This window comes from Macaca mulatta, chromosome 8 (assembly GCF_049350105.2).
Source record: "Macaca mulatta isolate MMU2019108-1 chromosome 8, T2T-MMU8v2.0, whole genome shotgun sequence".
In the NCBI taxonomy this organism is placed as follows: domain Eukaryota; kingdom Metazoa; phylum Chordata; class Mammalia; order Primates; family Cercopithecidae; genus Macaca; species Macaca mulatta.
The window spans coordinates 101,393,530-101,419,532 of NC_133413.1; the positions used below are offsets into that span (position 1 = coordinate 101,393,530).

Genomic DNA, 26,003 nt, shown 5'->3' on the forward strand with positions numbered 1-26,003 from the left:
TGGTCACCTGAGGTCAGGAGTTCAAGACCAGCCTGGCCAACATGGCGAAACCCCATTTCTACTAAAACTACAAAAATTAGCCAGGCGTGGTTGCGTGCGCCTGTAATCCCAGCTACTTCGGAGGCTGAGGCAGGAGAATTGCTTGAACCCAGGGAGTGGAAGCGTCAGTGAGCCGAGATCGTGCCACTTCACTTCAGCCTGAGTCAAAGAGTAAAACTCCGTCTCAAAAAAATAAAATAAAATAAACAAAAGTAAAAACAAAACCAAAAACCCCACCTTTAATGTTAAACAAAACAACAAGGACAACAATAAAAGCTCTTCATTCTTCATTAAGTTTTTAGTGTATCATCAGATCACAGGACATTCTCACTTGAAAGGATGTAATTCAGGATGTCACACTCATACAACTTGTTTTAAGTTTTTCATACCTTAGATCAGGAAAAGTAGAACTGAAAATTGTACCTTAGTTAGTGTCAGGGAAATAGTGGTCAAGGAGATTACTAGGTTACAAGTTTCTATCTGTGGAGTACTTTTTAGTTTTCAATTCACATCTATATACATTACATATAATTTTGCCTTCATGGAAAAGCTATGATTTAGACAGGGCATTTATTCAGCCTTTCATTTATTCAACATTTATTGAGTACCTCCTGTGTGTCAGGTACTATTCCAGCAGTGGAAATACAGCAATGATGAAAAGAATATCCTTGGTCTTTGAAGAGACAGACAAAAAAAGAAAACACACACACACACACACACACACACACACAACAAATCCATGAAACAAGATAATACCAGATAATGGAAAGTGCTATAAAGAAAAGGTAGAGCAATATAATACAGATAGGGGGTTGAAAACTCCAAATGAGTGGTCTGGAAGGTCTCTCTAATAAGGTGATATTCAAGTTGAGATGTGAAAGACAAGAAGAAGCCAGTTATGTAAAGATTTAGGGGTAGAGAATTTACAGCAAAGAAGGAAAAGTGAATCCCACAGAAGTTAAATACCTTGCTGAAAGTTCCACCACAAAAGAACAGCACAGCTAGAGCAACACAGCTCTATCATTAACAGGCATATATTATTTCAGATAGTCTGGATTTCTACAGTTTTCAATTTACTTCTTATCTATTTGAAGAAGTTATTCTACATAATCCTCATTGGAAACAATGCTAGGAGAGCCATTCACAGAATGAAGTTCTCAGAGATGAAGCACTTGGTTTCACTGGGGACATTAGCAGTATTCATTGGTCATCACAGAAGACATTAAGGTCTTAATTCTCAAAAGAAGATATACAAAGGGCCAACAAACATATGAAAAAAATGCTCAACATCACCAGTGATCAGGGAAATGTAAATCAAAACCACAATGTGATACTACCTTTCTCCTGCAAGAAAGGTCATAATCAAAAAAATAATAAAAAAAAATAGATGCTGGCATGGATGTGGTGAACAGGGAACACTTCTACACTGCTGGTGAGAATGTAAACAAGTACAACCACTATGGAAAATAGTGTGGAGACTCCTTAAAGAACTAGAACTAGAACTACCATTTGATCCAGCAATCCCACTACTGGGTATCTACCTGGAGGAAAATAAGTCATTATACAAAAAGGATACTTGCACACACATGTTTATAGCAGCACAATTTTCAATTGCAAAAATGTGGAACCAACCCAAATGCCCATCAATCAATGAGTGGATAAAGAAATTATGGTGTATATATATGATGCAATACTACTTAGCCATAAAAAGGAATGAATTAGTGGCATTTGTAGCAACCTGGATGGGACTGGAGAATATTATTCCAAGTGAAGTAACTCAGGAATAGACAACCAAACATTCTATGTTCTCACTCATAAGTGGGAGCTAAGCTATGAGGATGCAAAGGCATAAGAATGACACAGTAGACTTTGAGGACTCAGGAGAAAAGGGTGGGAGGGGGATGAGGGATAAAAGACTACAAACTGGGTTCAGTGTATACTGCTCAGGTGATTGGTGCACAAAAATCTCACAAATCACCACTCAAGAACTTACCTGTACAACCAAATACCACCTGTTCCCCAAAAACCTATGGAAATAAAAAACTTTTTTAAAGACTTCAAAATCTTTACAGGAGTTCTTCACTTTTAGCAAATATCAATTGTATTTTCATTTACTCTTTAATTCACTTTCTATTTAATAAAGAAAAATTAACACTAGGGTATAAATGTGTTGTAACAATAGACTAATGTTTATAATGATGTCCCAAGAAATGTAGAAATGTGGTAATACTCATTCATAGCAAAATAAAGCAGACTGTTAGGCTTAGTCATTCTGTTTCTTTTTCTTTTGTTTACCTTCCAATCCTTTCCCTCTCTGTTTTTACGTACCTCTCTCTTCCACTTTGCTCTCTAATGGCATCCAGGAAGTAAATTTAAAGCAAAACTTTGAACACGTCTAAAACAGCTTACAATTGATAAATGAGTACAAAGAGTCTTTATTGGAAGAGCTTAGTTTTTAAAAATCTGTATTATTTCATCTTTCAGATAATGAGGTTCTTTTGGTTCAATGTTAGCCACAAGAGAACTATGATTTGAATATATGGCATTTTTTAAAATGATGTAATTTTTTTCTTTTCTGCCATTTCTTCCTCTTATTGAAGGATCTCAAACTTGAACCACTGGAAGAAGAAATTATTGAAGGGAATACTAAATCTGTAAGTATTTTTATCAGGTAAAAATGTTATCAATATGTTCTTTAAAAACATAATTTAATTTCTTCAAAAATTAGTTATCTCAATGAAAAATTGAAAAACTAGTCATATTTCATTTTATATGGTTAAGTCGTGTTGTTTCTACATTATGATTTGTATAAACCTAATACCTACTTCACAGTTTTTGTGAAAGTACCTGGCATGTAATAGGTGCAAAATGAAAATTTTATACGTGTATTAATCAATGAGTTATTGAATAATTGAAGGAATATGACTGGCAGAGAAGGGCAACATTTAAGTTGCATCCTAAACACACTTTGTAAATCCTGCTGTGATGTACACTGGATATACCTGAGCTGAAACCTGGTTCTGTTCATTATTATATTTCCAGCATTCAGCCTAGGGCCAGGCACACTGAAAATGCTCAGAAATAATTTTTCAAAGAATAAATTGATGTTTAGAGAAAAGGGAGCATTTGTATCCCTAGGGATAAGATGTCCATCCAGAGTGGCAGCGCTTTTTGGAAACAGAAGAAAAATGGACAAAGGGATCCTAAAAAGTACATTAAGATGCAACAAAAAGAAGTTAGCAAATAATTAAAAGCAGTACCTACCAAGCTTTATTGTTTACTTTATGTTGAGGCAAACATGCATAGTACATTTGTTTCAGGAAGTTGGATGTTTACATTTACATTTAGTGAAAATTTGGATTTTAAAATCTTGGGTAACTAGGAGAAAAATCATTTTTTAATACCTTAGATGTATTATATACTTTGTAGAAGTCAAAGGATTGTTCACGCATTTATATGAAACCAAGATAGGAAATAACCTTTCATCTCTGAATTGTGCACAAGCACTGACTACAGATAGAAGAAGGTGAGACCCACCTGTGTGTACGGCTCCTGCCCATCTGTTCAAACTCATAATCCAAAGGGATTCTTCAGAGGAAACTTTGTGGGAGTCTCAGAAAAGTTTAATCATGGCTGCTACTGTTAGAATCCTATAGTTATGAATACTTTCCCCCGATAACTTAGATCTGTCATTGCATGTCTAGTGCTTTTATCCCTCCAGAGACAGGGATGTCGTCTGTGTTAATTCATCAAGACCCCAACATTTTAAAATGGTAGGCTTTCATGGGAAAGTGAGAGGAGTGGGTCTTGAGCGTATATACATACCGAGAATAGCGGGTTTGCACAGTCCCGGAGGCTCAGGAATTGTTAACCTTGTGATCATGCATCTGTTATCTTCTCACAGGTGTGCATTAGAGGAAAAACTATACTCCAGACAAAGGAAAAACAAATATAACTTTTCTAATGTTGTGAGAGATAATTGTCTATTCTTAAATAATTTTCTAATGTGAGATTATTTTCTCTCTATAGCTATGAGGAAGAAAATTTGTCTAAGGATTGTTTGTGAAAGGAGGCAGCTATTCCATTTGCAGGTCCCTGAGCAGCCAAAGCCAAGGCCAATTTTAAAAGATCAACACACACAACATTACTAATTCAGTAGTGCATAGAAGTACTTTAAACAAATAAGACTTAAGAAGGTTGTTCAGCTCTCAATATTGTTTAAAAGCAGGAAAGGATATTCCCTATTTCCAGCCTTATATAGAGATGTAACAATCATGCTCTTTGGGAATATACATATAGTAAAGATTTGAATTGGTTTGTTTTTTCAGAAGTAACAATAAGATATTTGTCATTAAAAGTTGTATTTTTTTATTAATGGTAGTAAGTGCGTTACTATAAATTCCTGTAAAACCTCCTATATTCAGAATGATCAAAAGCATTTTTCACTGTTATTTCATAGCTAGTGCTCTAGTGCTCATAATTCTATCCTACCATGTGTTAAATGATTTATCCTGATGCCGAAAACCAGTTTTAGAATTCGTTGAGTAGTGAGGTATTTTTCCTTTTCCATTAGTGAATGCATGAGAACTTGGAAAAATAAATTCTACGACAGAAAGCAAAGAATAAATTTGTATTACACTTGGTTTTTGTAATGCTGATCTTTATTGATCCTTTGCTATGTGCCAAGTGTTGTACTAAACACACACATAACTCAGTTAATCCTCACAATAGCCAAATAAGGTAGTACTATCCTCAGACTCATTTTATCAATGAAGAAATTAAGGTTTAAAGGAATTTACCTACCATAGCTGAACCCCTGCAGTTCAACCCCAGACCTATGCTCATCACCATGCTCTAACATTTTCAGCCCTAGTGTTTAGTGGATTTCTAGCCTGTAAAGTAGAACTGCTCTTTGCTAGCGAGGTTGTGGATGAATGGATTATTGTTTTATGAGATTCCCTACTGTGAGAGCAGAGCAGATTGTCTGGCAGGCTTGTTTAAGCACACAGCAAAAGTCCTGAACCCTAGCAACTGCCATCTCTAGTTTTCCGGGCAATGAGCCATTACATAATGAGGAGTCCAGGATGTGATTTCTTTTTTTAAGTCCATTTTTTTTTCTCAGCCTAGAGTAAGAGATGTAACACTTATTTAGTACCTGTCATGGAAAGGATCCTTATACACACTATTCTATTTAGTCCTCCCCAAATTTTGTGATATAAGTACCACTATTCTAATTTTACGTATCAGAAGACAAACTGAGAAAGAATTAAGTAACTTGTTAAAGGCCACATAGGAAAAGTGAAGCTAATTCTTTTTACTTTGTATGCCTGCTCTTGAAGGAGAAAGAAGAAAAGAAAAAGAGGACAGGATGGTGGAGACGGATGAAAGAGCACCTAACAATTGTGCAGTGCTGTTGAGTTTCCAGGGTCACCTCAAAGCCTTTCCTGGAATAAATAGTTTATTAAGGGAATTCTAAGATTAGTCAATGGCTAAAAGCAAAAGCATCTTTAATGTGTTTGTTCCACAAATAACTTGATCACCAACTATGTTCCAGGCCTGAAGAGAGGGTCTGGAAATAAAGTGGTGAATATTATAGGCTAGAAAACAAACTAGAAGGAAAGTATACAGAATCTACAATAAAATATGATGAGGATTATCATAGGAAGGTACAGATTTGCACAGTAAGGGGACACAACTCAATTTAGGAGACCAAGGAATACTTCCAAAATGACATAATATTTAAGATGAAATCATAAAAACTAAATAGAAGTTTTTTAAAAAATAATACTGATATATCTCTTACTATATTGAATGATTCTAACACTGTACTGAAAGAACACTAAAGTGCTAGATAAAAATATTTAAATGTTCCAAATGATTGATAACAAGCATATTATAAAGATGTGCCTATATGGCACTTCTTACCAAAAGAGTACTGAGTAAGATGATCATTTTCTAGATATTTTCTTAATTCAAAGGTTTTTAAAAATCATGATAATTTTAAACATTTGAGCACATTCATGTGCTTTTCAAAAACTCAGATTTTTCTTCAGCACATTGTTGTTGTAATACACTAAAATAGCTTATCATACAATGAGTCCACAAACCTAGTATCTTTTTCTGCCTCTCTACACTCATATAAAACTGATGGATAACGTCTTGTGAAGTCATTCCATTCTGCCATTCCTAAGGGTTCAGGGGCTATTGTCAAGTAATATAACAGGGACTATCAAAATATAAGTCTTTTTTTACAATGGCTGTTAAGAGTCAGTGAGAGCGTACAAGAAAGGCTATGGTTATCTCTGAAGACATATTTGAAACACAACTGTAAATGTAGTAAATAGAACCAAGTAACCTGAAAAAATAAGTTGTACTTAAAACATGTCTCTGTGTCCCAAGACTAAAAAAGATGACATTTCTTGAAATGTTCCAAGAAATCAAAGGCTGATGCAACATAATCTAATGTCACTGGCAAATACTATCCTATGAACTGAGACTGGCCTTTCATACTTACACAGCACTATTTAGTCCAAGACATTCCAAATATCCAGCCATACTTTCACTGTAACAAAATTCCTATAAGGTAAATGATATACTACTACTCCTATAATAGAGAAACAAAAATGTAGCACCATGAAAGAATATTCAGCCATGACGGAGTGCTCTGAGCTAACTATATCTTGGGATCCCACAGTTTAGTAAGCTTTCAAGTTGTGTATTTGACACAAGAGACACATAGATATATTAACAAGATAGTAGGACTCCTGTTCCACCTCTCCCAAACCCCACATCCTACAATTTGTCTCGGCCTAGCCAGAACAGAAAATTTAAGTGTTTTCTTTGGATTTCAGAAAATCTACTTTAAATAACTACTATTTAAAATGCTCCACTTGTCAGAATAGTCATCAAACTATCAAACTTAGGCAGATTATATGGGGCTCTTTAAATGGATTTCTTTGTGTAACTATCTTAGGAAAGGAGGGGAAAAAGATGCCTCTGGTTTGGGTTGCAAAGTTGGACATTACAACCCAATCTAGGAAGCCAAGAGCTCAATTTTTCCAACTCATACATCAATGTACATAAGTGAATGAATCAGTTAGCTATTGCTACATAATAATGCACCCCAAAACTCAGTGGCTTAACACAATAACCACAATTTTGCACGTAGGCAATTTAGGCTGTGTCTTATGGTCTCACATGGGCTCCTTGTATCTGTAGTAAGCTGTATGTTAGCTTCGCTGATCTTGGCTGAGTTTCCTCATATGTCTAGGAGCTCAGCTGTGCTCTATTATGTGGCCTTTACTCCTCTAATATAGAGGTTGGCACACTACAGCATACCTCTTGTTTTTGGTCATAAAGTTTTATTGTAACACAGCCACACACATTGGTTATGTGTGGGCTGTGGCTGCTTTCACATGACAATAACAGAGTTGACTAGCTGCAAAAGGAGCCATGTGGCACAGAAAGCCTAAAATACTTACTACCCATCCATTTACAGAAAATATTTGCTGGCCTCTGCTGTAGCAGGTCTTGTTCACATGGTAATCTCAGAGATCCAAGAGAAAGAGTGGAAATCCACGGGCCTCTTAGGGCCTGAATTTGAAACTGGTTCACTGTCAGTTCTGCCACGTTTATTGGCCAGAGCAAGTTAGAAAGCCAACCCAGATCCAAGGGGAGGGAAAATAGAATCCACGTCTTGATGAGAGGAGCTAAAAAGTCAAATTAGTCAAAGGGCATGAGTTCATGGGGATAATGAAGGATTCTGGTTATTTTTACAATCCATCCCACTTGATCACGTAAAAATTGCCTTCAGACGAAAAGAATTATGATGGAATAGGTGGATATATTTATATATCTCATTAGGAAAGCCCATGAGCTTTCCTAATTATCTGAGTCAGTAATCACAAACGTCCAACCAAGAGGTCCCTGCAAATTTTTGTGAAAATGATATATCCATCATTATTTTAGTGGAAATTAACTCTACTTAGTCATTAATATTAAAACCACGTGCTTTGATTAGTACAACGAAGTAGGAATATTTGTTGAATATACTGAATACCTAACAGTCTCTACAATATCATTGGTATTCAACAAATAGTAGCTATTGACATGAAATGAGAAACCCATTGGAATAGGAAACAGTAGACCAGGGGTTTAATTCTAGCTCTCATGCTACATAGCTGGTATTTTTGTGGAAGTTATTTTTCTCATATTCTAGATCATCCTTACATTGTGTTTTGTTTTTGTTTATGCACTTTTATGATTCATGCCAATCCTTACTTTGATTTGCACTTTTATACTTTCACTACCAATTCTTGAAAAGAACTAATGTTGGTATCTAAAATTCCATAAGAAGACCACAGGCAGATCTTGAGGGAAGCCTTGAAACTACAATTGCTATAATGCTAATAGGATTTGTTACAGGAAACAGTTGCCATCCAATCCAGTGTGATCCATTAAAAACAAGCACATCTGATGCCATTACCTTTTGAACAGGGCCTGTTGTAAGTAGTTAATGTGTTTGACAACCCTGTAATATTTGATGTACCTTTGGAAATGCATAAGTTACTCATTTTTTTGAAATCTGGTTGTTTGTAATGATTGTCACTTATGTCTAGTATCACAAAATATCCAAGAAATTGAAGCTGTGCAATGAACAATAGGACTTCTCTTTAAAAATTGGTAAGTGGTTATAGGGAAGTGATCCCAGCTCTGCCTGCACCATAGAGACACTTAGGGAGGTTTTAAAAATAGCAGTGCCTGGGCCCCACTCCCAGAGATTTTGATATAAATATAATTTTAAAACTTCTCGAGTCATTGAGAATCACTGCTTTTAAAGGGAAACACGTCATTGTAAAGAACACTTTGTTCAGCTTCTGGGACTAGAGGCAAGGAAAATATCTTGCCTAGATTACAGCCTTTATGCAGTTTTATACTTGGAATACTCATGGCCTTCCTTGGTCATATTTTTGGAAGAGAATCATTTGTTTTTGTGAGGAGGAATGGGATGGGCAGTAGGAGTCAGCTGAAATCGGGCTCTGTGACAGCCAACGCAGTGACCCTCACCCCTTCCTTGGCAGCACATCATGCTTGTGCAGCGGCAGATGTCTGTGATAGAAGAGGACCTGGAAGAATTCCAACTTGCTCTGAAACACTACGTGGAGAGTGCTTCCTCCCAAAGTGGATGCTTGCGGTAAGTGCTCCTACTCCTGCACCTTAGACCTTTGGCAGCCCAGGAATGCAGTGAAGGCATTTCTCACTTTAGACAAGGCTGGGGGTCTAGAAGACAGATATTTGAGAATCCTCACATTAAGTTATACAGAGCATTCCACCTGGGTGATGTCATTTGCTGCCTTTAACTGGATGTTTTATCATTAATCTTTAAACCCCGTGTCGTTTGATCATTAGGGGCACCAAGTAAAATGAAATGGAGAGAACAACTTGAATGAAGAGACTGAATTTCAAATAAGTTGAAATTCCCTTTTGCATCCAGGCAGCCCACACTCTGATTTAAAATCATCTCTGGTAGATGAGGCGCCAACTCTAGGACATCTAGCTGTGATTGCTCCCTTGGCAGCATGCCCTGTGGCCTAATGACCATTTCAGCCATTAGGAAATTGCAGGCGTCCCTGAAGTCATGATTTCAGTCCTTGGTCATTAAAAGAAAATGAAGCAGCAGCAGATCTTTTCTTTCCTCTTTCCATGGGTACCACCCAGCTCAGGCTTCGGATATCTCAAGCTACTAAAATATACTATTCCTCATCTTCAGTTTTTTCACTCCAACTGGTTCAATAAACAGTTACTATAATAATTTTCTGGAAACAGTTATCATAGAATTCCCTTAACTGGAACCTACAGTAACTCTCTAATGAGTATCTTATCAAAGGCTAGACGTTTGTCCTGACTCTATATTTAATCCTACTGACAGACCCAGAATCCATATCACTACTATTATTTGTTCTCCCTCATCTAAACACTCTGCCTTGGTGATGCACAGCTAGAATTTCTGATATAATCTGTTTGTTCCCCACTGTGCCTCAGACCTGGCTACTCTTCCTCTCAGAAATGTGCACCCAGCTGCAAGTCTCTGCCAGACCATGCACTGCCTCAAGTTCAGACTCCCGGTCCAAATTCATCTGCTTTTAGAAAACTTCTACAACCAAGTCTAACCCTACCTTATGAGTTTGCTTAAACTAGATTTCATAATGCTCTTCAATATTGCTTTGGGAAGGTTTTTATGTGTGTATGTGTGTGTATGTGTGTGCATAAACAGATACTTCATGTCTCTGGGTGTTTTGCTTTTCCTCTCAGTGTTTAATTAATTTTATTCATACCCCAGCAGAATATTTCTCTAGCTAAGGAGTCTGGCTCTGGAAATAAACATGGGATTTTACTAGCTTTGTGGTTTTGAGAAAGACCCTCACTGGCTCTAAGCCTGAGTTTCCTCCTCAAGAGCCTCATGAGATGGTTGGGAAGATTGAGACAGTCCGTATGCAGTGCTCAGCACAATGCTTCCCATCCACTGAATATGTGAGCTGAAGTCACTATTGCGTTTACTATTGTTTCCTGGTTGTCTGGGTGACTGACCTCCTCTCTAGAGTATGAGTGCAGTACCTCCTCAGTGCCACTAACAGCTCATCATCTTCCAGTAGTGTCTTTGTAACAAGAACACAGGAAATGCTGTGCTTCCATGATTATTTTTATTATTCTATGTCACACCAGACTCAGAGGGCACAAATAAAAACCCCATTTTCGTCCTTTTTACTTCAGTGACTCAAGACTTGCAAAGGTGGGAATATGTGTCGTTTTTAGAGCCCACTCATTTGAAAATAAAATTGAATATTTAAAAATGCAAAGAGGGCTGGGCGCAGTGGCTCACGCCTATAATCCCAGCACTTTGGGAGGCTGAGGCGGGCAAATCATGAAGTCAGGAGTTCAAGACCAGACTGACCATGGTGAAACCCTGTCTCTAGTAAAAATAGAAAAATTAGCTGGACATGGTGGCATGTGCCTCAGGAGGCTGAGGCTGGAGAATTGCTTGAACCCGGGAGGCGGAGGTTACAGTGAGCTGAGATGGTGCTACTGCACCCCAGCCTGGACAACAGAGCGAGACTCCGTTTCAAAAAAAAAAAAAAGAAAAGAAAATACAAAGTGAACCTGTATATACACTGTTCACAGTGTAAACTTCCCAAAATAGAGCTCAGTAAACTCTTTTTAATGAGGATATAGAGAAGATAAAGTCTATTTCAGTGTATTACCATCTCCAGGGATTGATGGCATGTTTTATATTTATAAAAAAGGCACACAAGTTTATTTTTTAGGTTCAGAAACACTACTTTAATGGGTGTTGGGAAAATGACCTCAAGCTACTAGAACAGTCCCAGGGAAAGGGAAACTAGCTGTGGCGGAGTGAGAGAGTAGATAGATTTGTGCTGTCTGCTGCAAATTCTATTCTCTCAATAACCACAATAAATTGCTCCATCAGCTCCTGCTGTGAAGTGGAGGGAAGGAGAGCATCTTTTTCCTGTAAGATAGATTCTCAGCCTCTCTGTTTCCTTTGCAAGACTGGTTTGTTTCATACAGTTCTTTGTTCACTTCTTATTGTTGATTTTTCAGCTAATTTCTTTCTTTTACTGGAATTATCGAAATGTAGACTGTATCAGGTGGAATGAGCATCAGGGAATCACACCCATATGGAATATATATGGCATAGATGTTACGCCAGTGTGCCTGTCTACATGCAATTTTTCAGTTGTACCAGTTAATCAAATTCAATTTTCTACCTGTATCAATTGATAATCAAATGCCACTGATGCCATCAGTCATGCTCCAGTGTGGCCAGCACAATTGCCTAGTGCTTGGCTGAGAAAATAAAGCTCTGTGAATGTCAGAGGTTCTGTTCTCCCATGATGTTTAGCTCAGTCTCACCATGATTAGGCACAAAATACTACCATAAAATAAAATAGATATTATTAAGGACTAAAAAGATTAGACATTTGGCACCTATTTTCTTATTTATTTATTTATTTATTTATTTATTTATTTATTTTTGAGACAGGATCTCGCTCTGTTGCCCAGGCTGGAGTACAGTGGCAAAATCATGGCTCACTGCAGCCTCAACTTCTTGGGCTCAAGCGACCCTTCCACCTCAGCTACCAGAGTAGCTGGGGCCACAGGCACGCGCCACTATGCCTGCCTACTTTTAAAAAATTTTGTACAGATGGAATTTTGCCATGTTGCCCTGGCTGCTTTTGAACCCCCAGGCTCAAGCGATCCTCTTGCCTTGGCCTCCAAAAGTGCGGGATTACAGGCTTGAGCCACTGTGCCTGTCCTCTTATCTTCACAGCAATAATCAAGAGGCACATATTACATCCAGCTTAGAAGGAATAGTCTCAGATGGGTTAAAAAAAAAAACTTATTAAAATTTGTCTGACACTAAAACCAGTGTTTAATCCTTCTTGTCAATATTTGGTCATCCTTAGAGTTTCCTGGATTTTCTGTGGTTAACCAGGGGTAGAATAGACAAGTCCTCTCCTGTTCCAATTACAACAAGGTCTTGCTTTCTTAAATTCAGGCCACTGAATTAGAGGTTTTGCCCTATAAGTTTTTGATTAGGAGACTCCTAAATATGGGGAGTGACAGAGGTTTTGTTTTAGTAGTCAAAAGAGTTTTTAAAAAGTTAAGTTGGTGAAAAACTCAAGCAGATTATGTGGACTCATGTTTATAACATACACACACACATTGATACAACACATACACACGCTATTCTTCACTTATTTTGTAATCATGAAGGCTCATTAATCCCTGTTTTTGTCATAGGGAGGTACCAATTGAATGTAAGTGGTATACATGGTATGTTCTCAGAACCATTCTTGACACCAGAGAACAAGAGAATAGTTTGCTTTCAAGGATCTTAGACTCCAGTTGGGAAAATAGGATGCTCATTTATGAGGGTAGGTAGAGCACAATTAAAATCATGTTCATGGTCTAAAATTTCATAGTCATTAAATAGAACAAAATGATTTCTAAAGTCACTCAGTTACGAAATTCGAGAATTTGAATGTATTCAAAACTCCATGTCAAGGGCCTAAGGAATATGAATGTAGGATTACATTGTAAGAATCAACCCTGAGGCATCCTTAAGAAATAATGGTGGCACATTGAATCATTAATCATTTATCAGTATTTATTTATTTTTGAGACAGTGTCTCACACTGTTGCCCAGGCTGAAGTGCAGTGGTGCAATCTAGGCTCACTGCAGCTTCAAACTCCCAGGCTCAAGTGATCCTCTCACCAGAGCCTCCCAAGTAGCTGGGAGTACAGGTGCATGCCACTATGCCTGGCTAATTTTTTCTTTTTTGAGATGGAGACTTGCTCTGTTGCCCAGACTGGAGTGAAGTGGCATAATCTTGGTTCACTGCAACCTCCACCTCCCAGGTTCAAGCAGTTCTCCTGCCTCAGCCTCCCAAGTAGCTGGGACTACAGGCACGTGCTGCCACACCCAGCCATTTTTTCGTGTTTTAGTAGAGACGGAGTTTCACCCTGTTGCCCAAGCTGGTCGCGAACTCCTGACTTCATGATCCGCCCGCCTCAGTCTCCCAAAGTGCTGGAATTACAGGCGTGAGCCACTATGCCAGGCCATTTTTGTATTGCTTATAGAGACAGGGTTTCATCATGTTGCCCTGGCTGGTCTTGAACTCCTGAACTCAAGCGATCTGCCCACCTCGGACTCCCAAAGTATTGGGATAACAGAAGTGAGCCACCATGCCCAGCCTCATTAATCAGTAATTATATAGATGAAATAAATTGGTGACCCACAGCTTGGTATGGAGAAATGTGAGGACTGGCCCTCTTGCCATGTCTTTTCTTCATTGGTTAGGCCTTGCTTGTGATTTAAGGTAGGACATGCACATGGGGAAGGAAGAAGCCAAGAGGGAGAGTCCGGACCATTATGGGGAGTTTCCTCATTTAAAATCTTTAATCTCACCTGTTCCTGAGCCACATCCATTTCCCCTAGAAGCCATTTCACTGACACATTTTCCAGCATCCAGGAATATTCAAGATCTCCCAAAGCTCAAGGTTGAAGCTTTTAGGGCCTGCATCCAAAGACAGCTTAGCCAAAGAACTCTTGCTTTAGCCAATGAGTGTTAAGTGTCACAGGAAGTATGAAGATTTTAAGGAGAACGACACAGGTTGTTTCGGGGGAGTAGAATCACACAAGTAACAAATCACACGTGTGTTGTTGTGCAGTTTTACATTTACAAATAATTGAAAGCTAATCATTCAAGCCCTAAGCCTTTAACAATTGCTGACAAATCTTTCTAAAAATTATTTCGCAATTGGACTTTTCTTGCTGTCTCACTGTGATCATTGTGTGTCATTATCTATATGGTATAGTCTCAAATATCAATGTCCTTAAATATCATTGCCCCGTATTGGTCTTTTTGGCCCTTAACTGAAAGTACCCATTCTGTAAAGCAATTCTGGTTAGCACTTTCACCCATGTGCCTTTGAGACAGAATCTGCACTTTCATCACTGCATCTACTTCTTGTCAGTCACCTTTATTAGGTTTCCTAACTCTTTGTCAGAATGCAGGTTTTGAAGGCAAAAATGCCTAAGTTCAAAGTCTGGTTTACTCACTAGCAGCTGTGACGACCATGGACAAGACATTTCATCTCTCCATTCCTCAGTTTCCTTATCTGTAAACAATGGAGAATTAAATACACGAAGACAACACCACCTTCCGGTATCAAATAAGAATGCTTGCAACTGCAATCTAGAGTAAGCACAGTAACAGTCACTTATATTATAAGTACATTTATTATTCTCAAAAGGAATACTGGAGGTAAAAATCTCAAGGTTCTTATACAGCTTAATGTTGTCATCAAAGATCCCAGATCTGTCTTTCAGATGTGCCTTCTGGCTCTTCACCAGATGGCCTACAGTGAGGAAGAAAAAGGGAGAAATACCAACAAGCTCTCCTCTCATGTCTGATCCTGAAGACGCAAATGTTTTCCCAGAGTCTCTGCTTCCTAGCGTACTTCCCCTTGCATCTCACTGGCCAGAATTCAAGTCGCATGGTCATTGTTGGCCACTGGAAAGGTTAGGAAACCAAGTGTCCAGCAGAGAGGAGTAAGGTTATCAGGATATTCTCAGTCCAACACTGATTAGTACATTGCGTGTATTGCAAACTGAACAGTGGCAGAGTATGTTAGTAAGAGGAGAGTAATATTTGGGGAGGCAATGGACAGTGTAGCCACATGACTCCCAAAGTAACTGTGAAGGTTAAATGGCTTATCCATGGAAAATGCTTAAATTAGAGCCTGGAACAGAGCAATACATGTAGAAATCATCACCACCACCACTATTAATACTTATATTATTAGCTTGCTGCTTCTCATTGCTTTGATATGTACATTTTCCCTCCATTTCTTTTCTGGTTTTCCTCCCACCCCATTCCTTTTGTTTCTGTCATGCTTCTTAGCTTTGATACCATTAAGGCTTAGCTTTCATAGCTACTCACCGAATGAAAGCGATACTTTCCTTTTAGCTATTGGGCTAACAACAAACACACACACACACACACACACACACACACACACACACACACACACACACACTAAGCCAAGTACTGAGTTAAGAATTCTACATGTAACTTTTTTTTCTTTATTTTCAGACAGAGTCTCGCTCTGTCGCCCAGGCTGGAGACAGTGGCTTGATCTTGGCTCACTGCAACCTTCACCTCCCAGGTTCAAGCGATTCTCCTGCCTCAGCCTCCCGAGTAGCTAAGATTGCAGGCATGTGCCACTGTGCTCAGCTAATTTTTGTAGTTTTAGTAGAGACAGGGTTTCACCATGTTGGCCAGGCTGATCTTGAACTCCTGACCTCAAGTGATCCACCCACCCTGGCCTCCCAAAGTGCTGGGATTACAGGTGTGAGTCACTGTGCCCGGCCTTACATGTAACACTTTAATTCTCATAGTATTGTTATCACTATTATACAGATAAGGAAACCAATGTTGAGTATTGGGATCAAGGTGGCACAGCTAATAAATGGTGGATGGTGGAAGGTCTGTTGGGCTATACTTTAAATCATTGCCATTTCATACTCCTTTTTACTCCTTCAAAAACTTTAGCATTATGCTAAAATTTTATGAATTTCTTATCTTACGGTCTTATGGCTAGTCTGGAAAGTGAAATGTTCAAATAGCAGGATAAGTGGGCTTTTAACATAATAAGTATACAAATGAATCAGTTTTCAGGAAGCAGTTGATGAAGAGCTTGATTTTTATCCTAAAGAAAATAGAGATGGATTGCAATTTGTCCAGTGTACTGCTGAAGGTTATGCTTGGGGATTACATCCCTTTGAGACTATGATGAAAGCTATAGATTCTCTTCCTAGAAAAACATATATATGCATATTAATTTGCAGATCATTTCTGGGATTTTAGTGAACCCCCAAAGAGCACATTCATGAACTCCTGGGATTAGAAAATCACAAATTCCACCTTCTATTCAATTCTTATGATTCCAGAGTAAACCTTTCTCCAGAAAATCTGAAGTTGAGCTAAAAACAATATTTGCTGCATCATACCTTAATGAACCAAACTAAATAAACAACTGAAAAAAACACAAGCAGAACGAAAGAAAAAAAATTAAAATTTCTGTGTGTAGTTACTGCCACCTGCTGGTCACACTTAGGTAATTCCTAAATCTACATTAATCAACTATTTTACTGCTGTTATTTGTTCTCTTACTGGTAAGTTTACTAGTAAATTCTTTGTTAACCCAAAAGCCTTATTGTTTTTATAACTCCCCGTTTTGCTTTCTAATATGAATATATTGTGAACCATCAGGCTGAACAGTCTGTACTTTTGTAATTCAGTTTTTAAAGTTATCTTTATTTTTGTCTCCCACTCTTAAGTTTATGAATCTCTCTATTCTTTTGTTTCAAAATTAATTTGGGTCTTCATCATTTCTCACCTATGCTATTTCACTATCTTTCCAGCTGTTTTTTCTACTTTACAATACCCTTCATACAATACCCACTGGGCCATCGGAAGGATCTTTTAATACATAGCTATAGCCACGTCACTCTCCCTGCTTTATATCCTTCGGTGGCTCCTCATTGCTACAGAATCAAATTTGCAGTCACCTCAACCTATGTTTTCAGCCAGCCTACTTTCTTCACTCCTTCAAAACATATTATGTAGACTTTTTCCTCCTTTGGGCTAGCCAAAGGACTGGAAGGAATAAATTTGTCTCACCCAAATTGGAAAAGAAATTTAAAAGGAAAACAAATTGGAAAAGAAATTTAAAAGGAAAACAAAAAACCCTTGCAATTATGGCCAGAATGTGGACTCTTAAACTTCATCCAGAGACAGTGTTGAGCAGTGTGTGTGTGCGTGTGTGTGCGTGCGCGCGTCAGAGGGAGAGACAGTTTGAGAGACAGGGAGAAAGGGAAAAAAGAGAAAGGGGAAGAGAGCGATTAGGTATTGGCGAACTAGGAGTCAGTTGTATAACAGTAGTGTGGTCCAAGTGACTCAAATGGCATAGAGCAGGACCCACACAAAAACTGTCAATACAGGAATGTTGTAAGGCTAAGAATTTGGCAGAGGTACAGTGGTTGATAGGGCCAATCCTAACAGCTACATTTGAGGGCAAAGGCAGGTAGCATGCACTCACATTTTTCTGGGCCTAGCACAACAGATGCTCAATAAACCTTTTTGAATGAATGAATACAATTTTGCAAAAGTTACATTCGTGATGTCTGCAATATATTGAGACTGTTTTCATGATGCAAAACCAGAAAACTAAAAAATCAAAACAAAACAAAAAACAAAAAAAACACTTATGCCAAACAGACATATTGAACAAATAAATTCTTGACAAATCTGTTTGATTTTCATGCAGGCACCTTAGATTGTTTCCTCTATTAATGGATAAGATTGTTTCATACTACATATAGATATTAGAAAAGTTAGCTTGTATCTTTAATTCCCAGTAGCTAATTATGCCTTTTATTTTCCATTTCAGTATTTCTATACAGAAGCTTTCAAATGAATCTCGCTACATAATCTATGAGTTCTGGGAAAATAGTAGTGTATGGAATAGGTAAGTTGTGAGCAAGCCTGATTTTATGTGAAGCCAGGAAGGTGGCAATATGTATGCATGATGTAATTTTAGGATTTGTAGGAAAGCTCCGTTCTCTTTTACCTTACCTTAAAACCTGTCCCATTTGCCCATTACCCTGAATTCTACGCACTTTAAAAAATGTATTTAATGGCTTAGAAACCACTTGTCTTGAAGTACAAATACTTTTGATAATGATCCCACTTTGAGTCTTACCATTTTACTGATGTTTTCAGATAAGAAGATATAAATGGGGGTATGTGTGTCTAAAGCTGGTGAGGGTAGTGGTGGGGGTGGAGACAAAGGATGGACAAAAATGAGGTGGAGAAAAGAGCTTTACCTAATTTTTCATAGGATAGTCTGTGCAGCTATTTTATTTTATAACAAAACTACATACAATTTTTAGAGTCATTGCAGCCCAACACCTTCTAAATGTCTTTAAAGACTAAAAATGAACTGGAAATTCAAGACGTTGATTGTCAAAAATTCAAAACAAATCAACTTCTTTAAAACTAAAATAATTACTAATAGAAAATAAACATATAATTTTAAAATGGAATGAAAGAAATGTTTGCTCTTCTGAGAGTATATAACAATTCCTGACCATTTAAAATGGTACAGAGAATATAGCTCTCTAAGTCCATGTTTAGGGTGTTAAATATGGCGATGGAAGTAATAGAATACCTGGAAATTCAGTTGATCCGTATTTCACCTAAAAGTTTTATTTTTGTGGCAATTTTGAAGGCACTTTGTGCTATAAGGAAGGCAAAATGATAGCAACAGTATTTCAGCCATAGAAGGAAACAAGGTAACTTACTCAACTCTGTGCTTCCAGGCCAACACTTTCAGATAGTCTTTCAGATTTATTTTTATTATCTAGAAATGTAAAATATACGGTCTGTCTTATTATCTATTCTGTTTTTTAAACTCTCCTACAGCTATAATATTCTTTTCTATTTAAATTTGCTGCAGTAAAGTCTACTTCCTATTTTATCCTCTAAAAAAGTAATGTTCTCCTGGTTTAAAACCTTTTTTAAAAAGTTTCTGATAACAATTATTAAATTACTCCTGAGTCATTTTTGAAAGCTGAACAACCACTAAAAGAAGCTTGTATCCAGGAGCTTACTTAATCCACATCATCCTGAACTTTGCCATCTTGATCAAATTTGATCTCTGCTGTACTCGGGAAGATTATAAATAAAAATGCACAGCCTTAACCTGTAATTATTTACACAGCCACCTTCAGACAAATTATAGCAAGACATTCCAAAGAAGTAATGTGGATTTCTTGGAAACTCCAGAACTCACATCTACAATGCTAGTTCCTGGTAATTATCCTGGGTTTACAATGCTTCTATATCCTTTTGTATTTTTTGTTTGTTTCTTAAAAGACAGTATGCTCTTCCCTTCTATATTTTATCAATGGTATTCTCTTATTTATTTCTTTATATATCTTATGGTTTGAGAGTGGGGGGGAAGAAATAAAAGATCTATATATTTGTTCTATTTTGTCCTTAGTGAACCCTATTTGTATTCCCAGCTATATTGAACCTACTATTAGTCATTTGCTAATCATATTAACAAACTTGAAGTACTACCAAATCATATTTCAAAAAATTATTCAAATATTTTACCATATTGTAATTTAGTGTATTGGACACAATTTGTTCATCTACCCATCCAATTACTGATTCAACATATATTTACTGAGTATTAATATGTGCTAGGCACCAGGGTGTTTAGCCTATTTACTGGTACTGATTAAGCTCCATTTCTGAACAAGCATTGTGTTGGGAGCTACAGAGGGTACAAACTAAAAGCAAAATCCCTACCCATAAATTAGCCAGGCATGGTGGTGCATACCTGTAATCCCAGCTACTTGGGAGGCTGATGCAAGAGAATCACTTGAACCTGGTAGGCTCACGCCTGTAATCCCAGCACTTTGTGAGGCTGAGGTGGACGGATTACAAGGCCAGGAGCTCGAAACCAGCCTGACCAACACGGTGAAACCCCACCTCAACTAAAAATACAAAAAGTAGCTGGGCATGGTGGGGCATGCCTGTAATCCTAGCTACTCAGGAGGCTGAGGCAGGAGAATTGCTTGAAGCCAGGAGGCGAAGGGTTGCAGTGAGCCAAGGCACTTCACTCCAGACTGGGTGACAGAGCGAGACTCCATCTCAAAAAACAATAATAGTAAAATAAAATAAAATAAAATAAAATAGGGGGAAAATCTTAGAATACAACTTCTGTAAATATGACTGCTGCAGGCTTTGTACACAGAATGCAGGAAAGTGAGATCCACATTTTATTTATCTTCACATTCCCTACCCTATTACAGTATTACTATAGGACAGTATGTGGCAAAAAGAAATTATTTCCTAGATGAAAGAATGAATAGGACTTTGGCATCATCATAAATATATTGGTCTTCAGTCAAAATTTCCATGAAGTCCTGACACGTAAGTTTTGTGTCGCCATCACACCCATTTCCGTTTCTCCCAAACCAATGTGGAAGGAAAGGAACAAAGCTTGCTCTTATTGGTGCCTTGAGTCTTTCCAGGACAGAAACACCTGAACAAAAATAGAGTAGGAAAAGAGGACAGAATAGGAGGCTACTGAGTTATCAGTAAGGGGAAAAATGCTATAGCAAGAATTGAAAATGTGGAATAATCTGATAGTTTTCTGACCCAACGCTATCATTATCTTGAATTATTTTCTATACACTACTAGTGTCATTGGCACATGCATTATATTACTCTTTCTCTCTCAGAGCATTTCCTAATTTAGAAAGAAAAACTGACTACAGATAAAACTGGATCAATTCTTGTTCTGTGAATCCAGCCAGGTTCAACACAATTTAATGCCTTTTAATTGCTGCCCTATTTTGTATTAATCTCATATTACATTTAATTTCAACAATGATTACTGGAATTTCGTAGAACAAGAGGAAAAGGTAGGCATGATTTCTGACACAATTTTAAAACCTACAACATTTTAACATTTATTGGGACATCCTACCCTATTTTAAAGTTTTATCACTGTGACAGCAGGCCTATTCCAGTAAGTTGAAGTTAGCATATAAATATTATTTGTGGGTTTTAATGGCCATATAACTTATAATACTATTTTTAAAAACCAGTTTTGTGCATTTTGTGTTATAATGGTTATGAAGATTAAAAAATAATAATAATTAGCTGGGTGCTGTGGCTCATGCCTGTAATCCCAGCACTTTGGGAGGTGAAGGTGGACAGATCACCAGAGGACAGGAGATCGAGACTAGTGGCCAATATGGTGAAATCTTGTCTCTACTAAAAAATACAAAAAATTAGCCAGGCGTGGTGGTGCATACCTGTAATCCCAGCTACTTGGGAGGCTTAATCAGGAGAATCACTTGAACCTGGGAGGCAAAATTTGCAGTGAACTGAATTCGTGCCAGTGCACTCCGGCCTGGGTGACAGAGCAAGACTCTGTCTCAAAATAAATAAATAATTAAAAATGTATTAGCTGCACATATTTATACCTAAAATTAAAATCTGAAAGAAAAAAGGCAGATATTACATTTAAAAACGCAGTATGAGTAGGTTTGTATTTCTAATTTAACTTACAAATTATGATTTCTGGTAAGATTGCTTTTTATGGTTAAGACTACTAAGTGGTTTACCTAAGATACATCTAAAGAAATTAAGCAACTAAGACAGACTGCATCCAGATATGAAAATATACACTATAATACATTCCAATGACCTCTCAAATATAAAATCCTTCAAATGAAGCATACTGGAATATGGCAGCCCAGATCCGTTAGCCATCATAAACCACCCAGACAAAAACAGTATATCAACTTGGTCTGTGGAGCAGAATGTCCCTTGGCAATAAGAGAAAAGCCTATGGCTATGAGAAAACAGGATACAAAAAAAAGATCCTATTTCCAGCAAATTACTTGAAAAGCTTTGAAAGCAAATTTCAATCCCTTCCATTTATCTGTTTCTCATAGCGTTCCACCAATCATACATCTTTGCCATTGGTTTGTTTTCGGGATATCTATATTCACTGGGATAAACATTTATAATTTTAACATACAGATATACTAAAATATTATTTATAACCTATCTACTTGCTTATACCCAATATTTATGAGATCCTATATGTATAAATATATGGTATTTATAAATATCACATATGTATAAATATATGTATAATTACACATGTATTTATATGTATATTATACATATGATACATATTTATAAATACATATATGTATATCATATATGTGTACATATATGTATATTGTTATAGATGTACATATCACATATTATATGTATATATTATAGTATATGTATATACATATGTATACATATTATATGTATGTATATGTATATTTATGTATATACATACAATATATAAATACATGTGCATATATGTATACTATATATAAAAATACATGGTATTTCTACATATAGGATTTCATACTGGGTATAAATACCATATATATATATATATATATATATATGGCCTAACTACTACCAGTGTTGGGCAGATTCTAATAAGAACAATAGCATGATTTTAGCTTCAGGGCATTTATAATTTTGCTGCCAAAACAAGTTCTATTCACCTAGAACAAAAAATTTTAGACTGCAACAAAGTGCCAAAAGATATGGTACAAATAAGTGCATAAGAAGAGTTCAATCTTGCCTCAAACAGTCAGGAAATGGTGACTAGAAAGATAAGTTATTATGCAGACTAAAGGTAAGGGGAATGGTCTCTTTAGATATAATTTGCACCTTGAACGTTCTTTGCCCTGTAAGTTATTTTCATTATTTTAGAAAATGTTTTTCTCTTTTCAGCTTCATGGTGGATCCTGAACAACAACTAGATGTTCCTAGACATTTTCCTTATGGTTCCAAGTGCAAAACAGGTGTTCTTATCTAAAATGTCAATTAGAAAATTATCTGTGGTTGTTAATCTACTGTACATTTTTGTTTGGTATATTTACTAAGTGCACTCTTTTAAAACTTATTCTATAATTTTATGATTCATGTGAATTTTAGCTCAATTTTCAAAGTTCACTAATATTCTCAGTATTTAATGCTAAATGCTTTGCTACACTGTAACTAACCTAAAACCTTTTAGTGACAAATTCCTAATATGTGGAAAAAAGCATACACATAAAGGAATAATATTGTGAAAATGAATTTGTTATGATAAAGAAAAAATAAAGTGGAAACTTTTAGAGTATTACTTCATAGGGCAGATTTTGTAAACTGTCGTATACTGTAAAGGGTTAAATCAGCGTTTGTGATTTTTAACAGATTTTCTGTGAGTGAAGTTTATTCTTCCAACAATGTCTACTCCATACCCAACCCAACTCACAGCCCTATGACTATTATCTTTGCATTAGTTAAAAAGTTAGTATATAGGCATCAAACAACCTTGGCTGTAACCTATAGACTCTCTATCCATGTATCAGGTTATAGACTGGTTTTTCAAAAGTGAACAATTCTGTGATAAGTTAGAGTACCATTTAGTAATACAGCAACATTGTGTCATTTATTAGCATCATAATTCCTTGTTATGTAAGTTAAATATATCAAGAAAGAAGAGACTATTGCTTTGGGAAAATGTGGTTCAAGTTTTACGGCATATAGTTTTGCTATGTGACAGACAGCTAACTTTTCTTATGAAAAATACATATTTGCATGTAAACAATGATTTGAAAATACTTGAAAAATAAACTTTTAACCCAAATGAATAAATAAGAAATATAAAACAAGCACAAAACCTTACGGAAGTCATAAAATAGTAGGGAAGAGACTAGACAGAAGACATCTGTTTTCCAATTTCAACACTAGAATGACTAAAACTATCTACCTATAGAACTATCTACAGATAGTATACTATCTATACTCTGCTCAACAAGCTCAGAAATTAAATATTTTTAATAATAAAAATCTGTCCTGGTTATAAACCCTGCTGATGAAAATACAATACATATAAAAATGTATAGCCATGTTATTTTCTAGTATAAATTCCTTTGAAACTATAAGTCTTTGGGGAAAAATATAAGGTAAAATTTTCCAGTTTTTCCCCCTTTGAAAAACTCAGGAAAAAAGGAAGATTGAACTAATAAAATTTTATTTCTTAAATATAAATTTGACCTAAAATATTTTCTCAAACTAATTCATGAAACAGCAACTTTTACCAATACCTTTGTATACTCTTAGTTCTCATCCAATATAAATAAAATTTTAAAATCCTTTCATAGTTCTATTAGAAATAAGTAGTAAATTTTGATATATTACACATATACACGTGTGTGTGTGTGTGTGTGTGCGTGTGTGTGTTTGTGTGTGTGTTTGTGTGCCTCTGGTCAACTCTAAGGATGACAGACACTGTGTAACAACACCTGGGTCAACTCTTTTAATTTATATACAAAGCAAAGAACAACATTAATGGAGATATACAATGATTATTCAAACAAGCTATACATATGTACAAAGGCAAATAGACACATAACAAAACAGTCTCTGCAGACTGATTGTATATAGTAAGAAAAGATCAAAAGACTTTAAAACCTAAAGGACTTTTGACATACAAACTCTTCTTGAGGAATGTTTGTTTTAAGTGGTTTCAAAAATACAAATTATAGCCAATCAAAACATTGCTTTGGTTGGTCCATTTAAGTATCCAATTCAAAAAGCATATCAAATCTTTTGGGTACTAGGCAGTTTCCAAAGTAGCATGGTAGTATTACTTGTTAAAAGGGTTCTGTTTTCAGTAACAGTACTGAATGGAAAGGGTCTGCAGATTCCAAATTGGAATAAGGTCTATCATATTCTGAAACAAGAATTAAAATGACTTGAGAATGGGCAAATAATAAAGCAAACCAATTAATTATATGGTCATTCTGACCCCAGCTCTTATACAAATTATACATATATTTTGTGTATGTTTGTGAGAGTTGTATGTATGTGAACTGTGTGCATGTGTATTCACATACAAGTATATACTGAAACCTATAGTGGAAAAGGAAAGTAGGGCCAAAAAAAAAAAAAAAAAGAAAAAGAATAAAGAAAAAACTGAGACCTAAGTATAAATATCTCATTTTAAAGTAAACAATAAGTTTATAGTTAACAAAGATTTTTTTTTCTATTTGAAAACCCATTTTCCTAAAGAACAAAGTAGTAAAAAAAAAAAAAAAAAAAAAAAAAAGAGAGGTCACCAAAAGACCAAGATAGGAAACGTAACATGGAATACAAGCTTGAATCTGGGAAACAAGCTCAAAAATCAGCAGGGAAAAAAAAAAGTACTGGTTTTAGAAGTTCAAAATTCAGTGAAACAAACTTTTTGCCAATAGACCTAGGGATATGAGAAATAGAATTAGGGAGAGTTTACACTTACCTATATATCAGCAGATTTTTCTGGAAGAAATCCTTTTTTTTTTTTTTTTTTTTTTAACAACAGTAACATCCAGAGTGACAAATTGCAGGAGATTTAATGTATAAAATTTCTAGGAATTAAAAGCTTAAACTCAAAAATTCTTCATCCATATATGTTATAAGAAATTATAGAATTAAAACTTAATGTACGTCAATTATTTTCAAATGTCCAAATTCTTTTGGAAAAAAATATCAGTTTTACTTTGAAATTGCTCAACTTCTGCTATTCATATGGTCTGATTAGTGACATAAGTAGCAGCTGTTTTTCAACTTCAGTTTCATTCACTACCATTGTTTCCAAATTATCAATCTCTGCTATTAATTATGAATTTAAGACCATATTATTATCAAAAACCTAGAGACCAATCATATATCTGAAAAGAAATACCCATTAAA

The 26,003-nt window shown here is 36.2% G+C and overlaps 1 protein-coding gene across 1 annotated transcript in view; it reads left to right on the top strand.

Moving 5' to 3' along the window:
* NECAB1 (N-terminal EF-hand calcium binding protein 1) overlaps nt 1-25,380 on the top strand; it is a 173,511-nt gene extending 148,131 nt beyond the window's left edge. Inside the window, exons 9-13 of the mRNA XM_001085626.5 lie at nt 2,640-2,693; nt 9,120-9,232; nt 18,076-18,153; nt 19,408-19,499; nt 23,016-25,380. Of these exons, the coding sequence (XP_001085626.3) occupies nt 2,640-2,693; nt 9,120-9,232; nt 18,076-18,153; nt 19,408-19,499; nt 23,016-23,044 (366 nt within the window). The 3' untranslated portion in view covers nt 23,045-25,380. The remainder of the gene's footprint in view (nt 1-2,639; nt 2,694-9,119; nt 9,233-18,075; nt 18,154-19,407; nt 19,500-23,015) is intronic.
* Nucleotides 25,381-26,003: the final 623 nt, after the last annotated feature.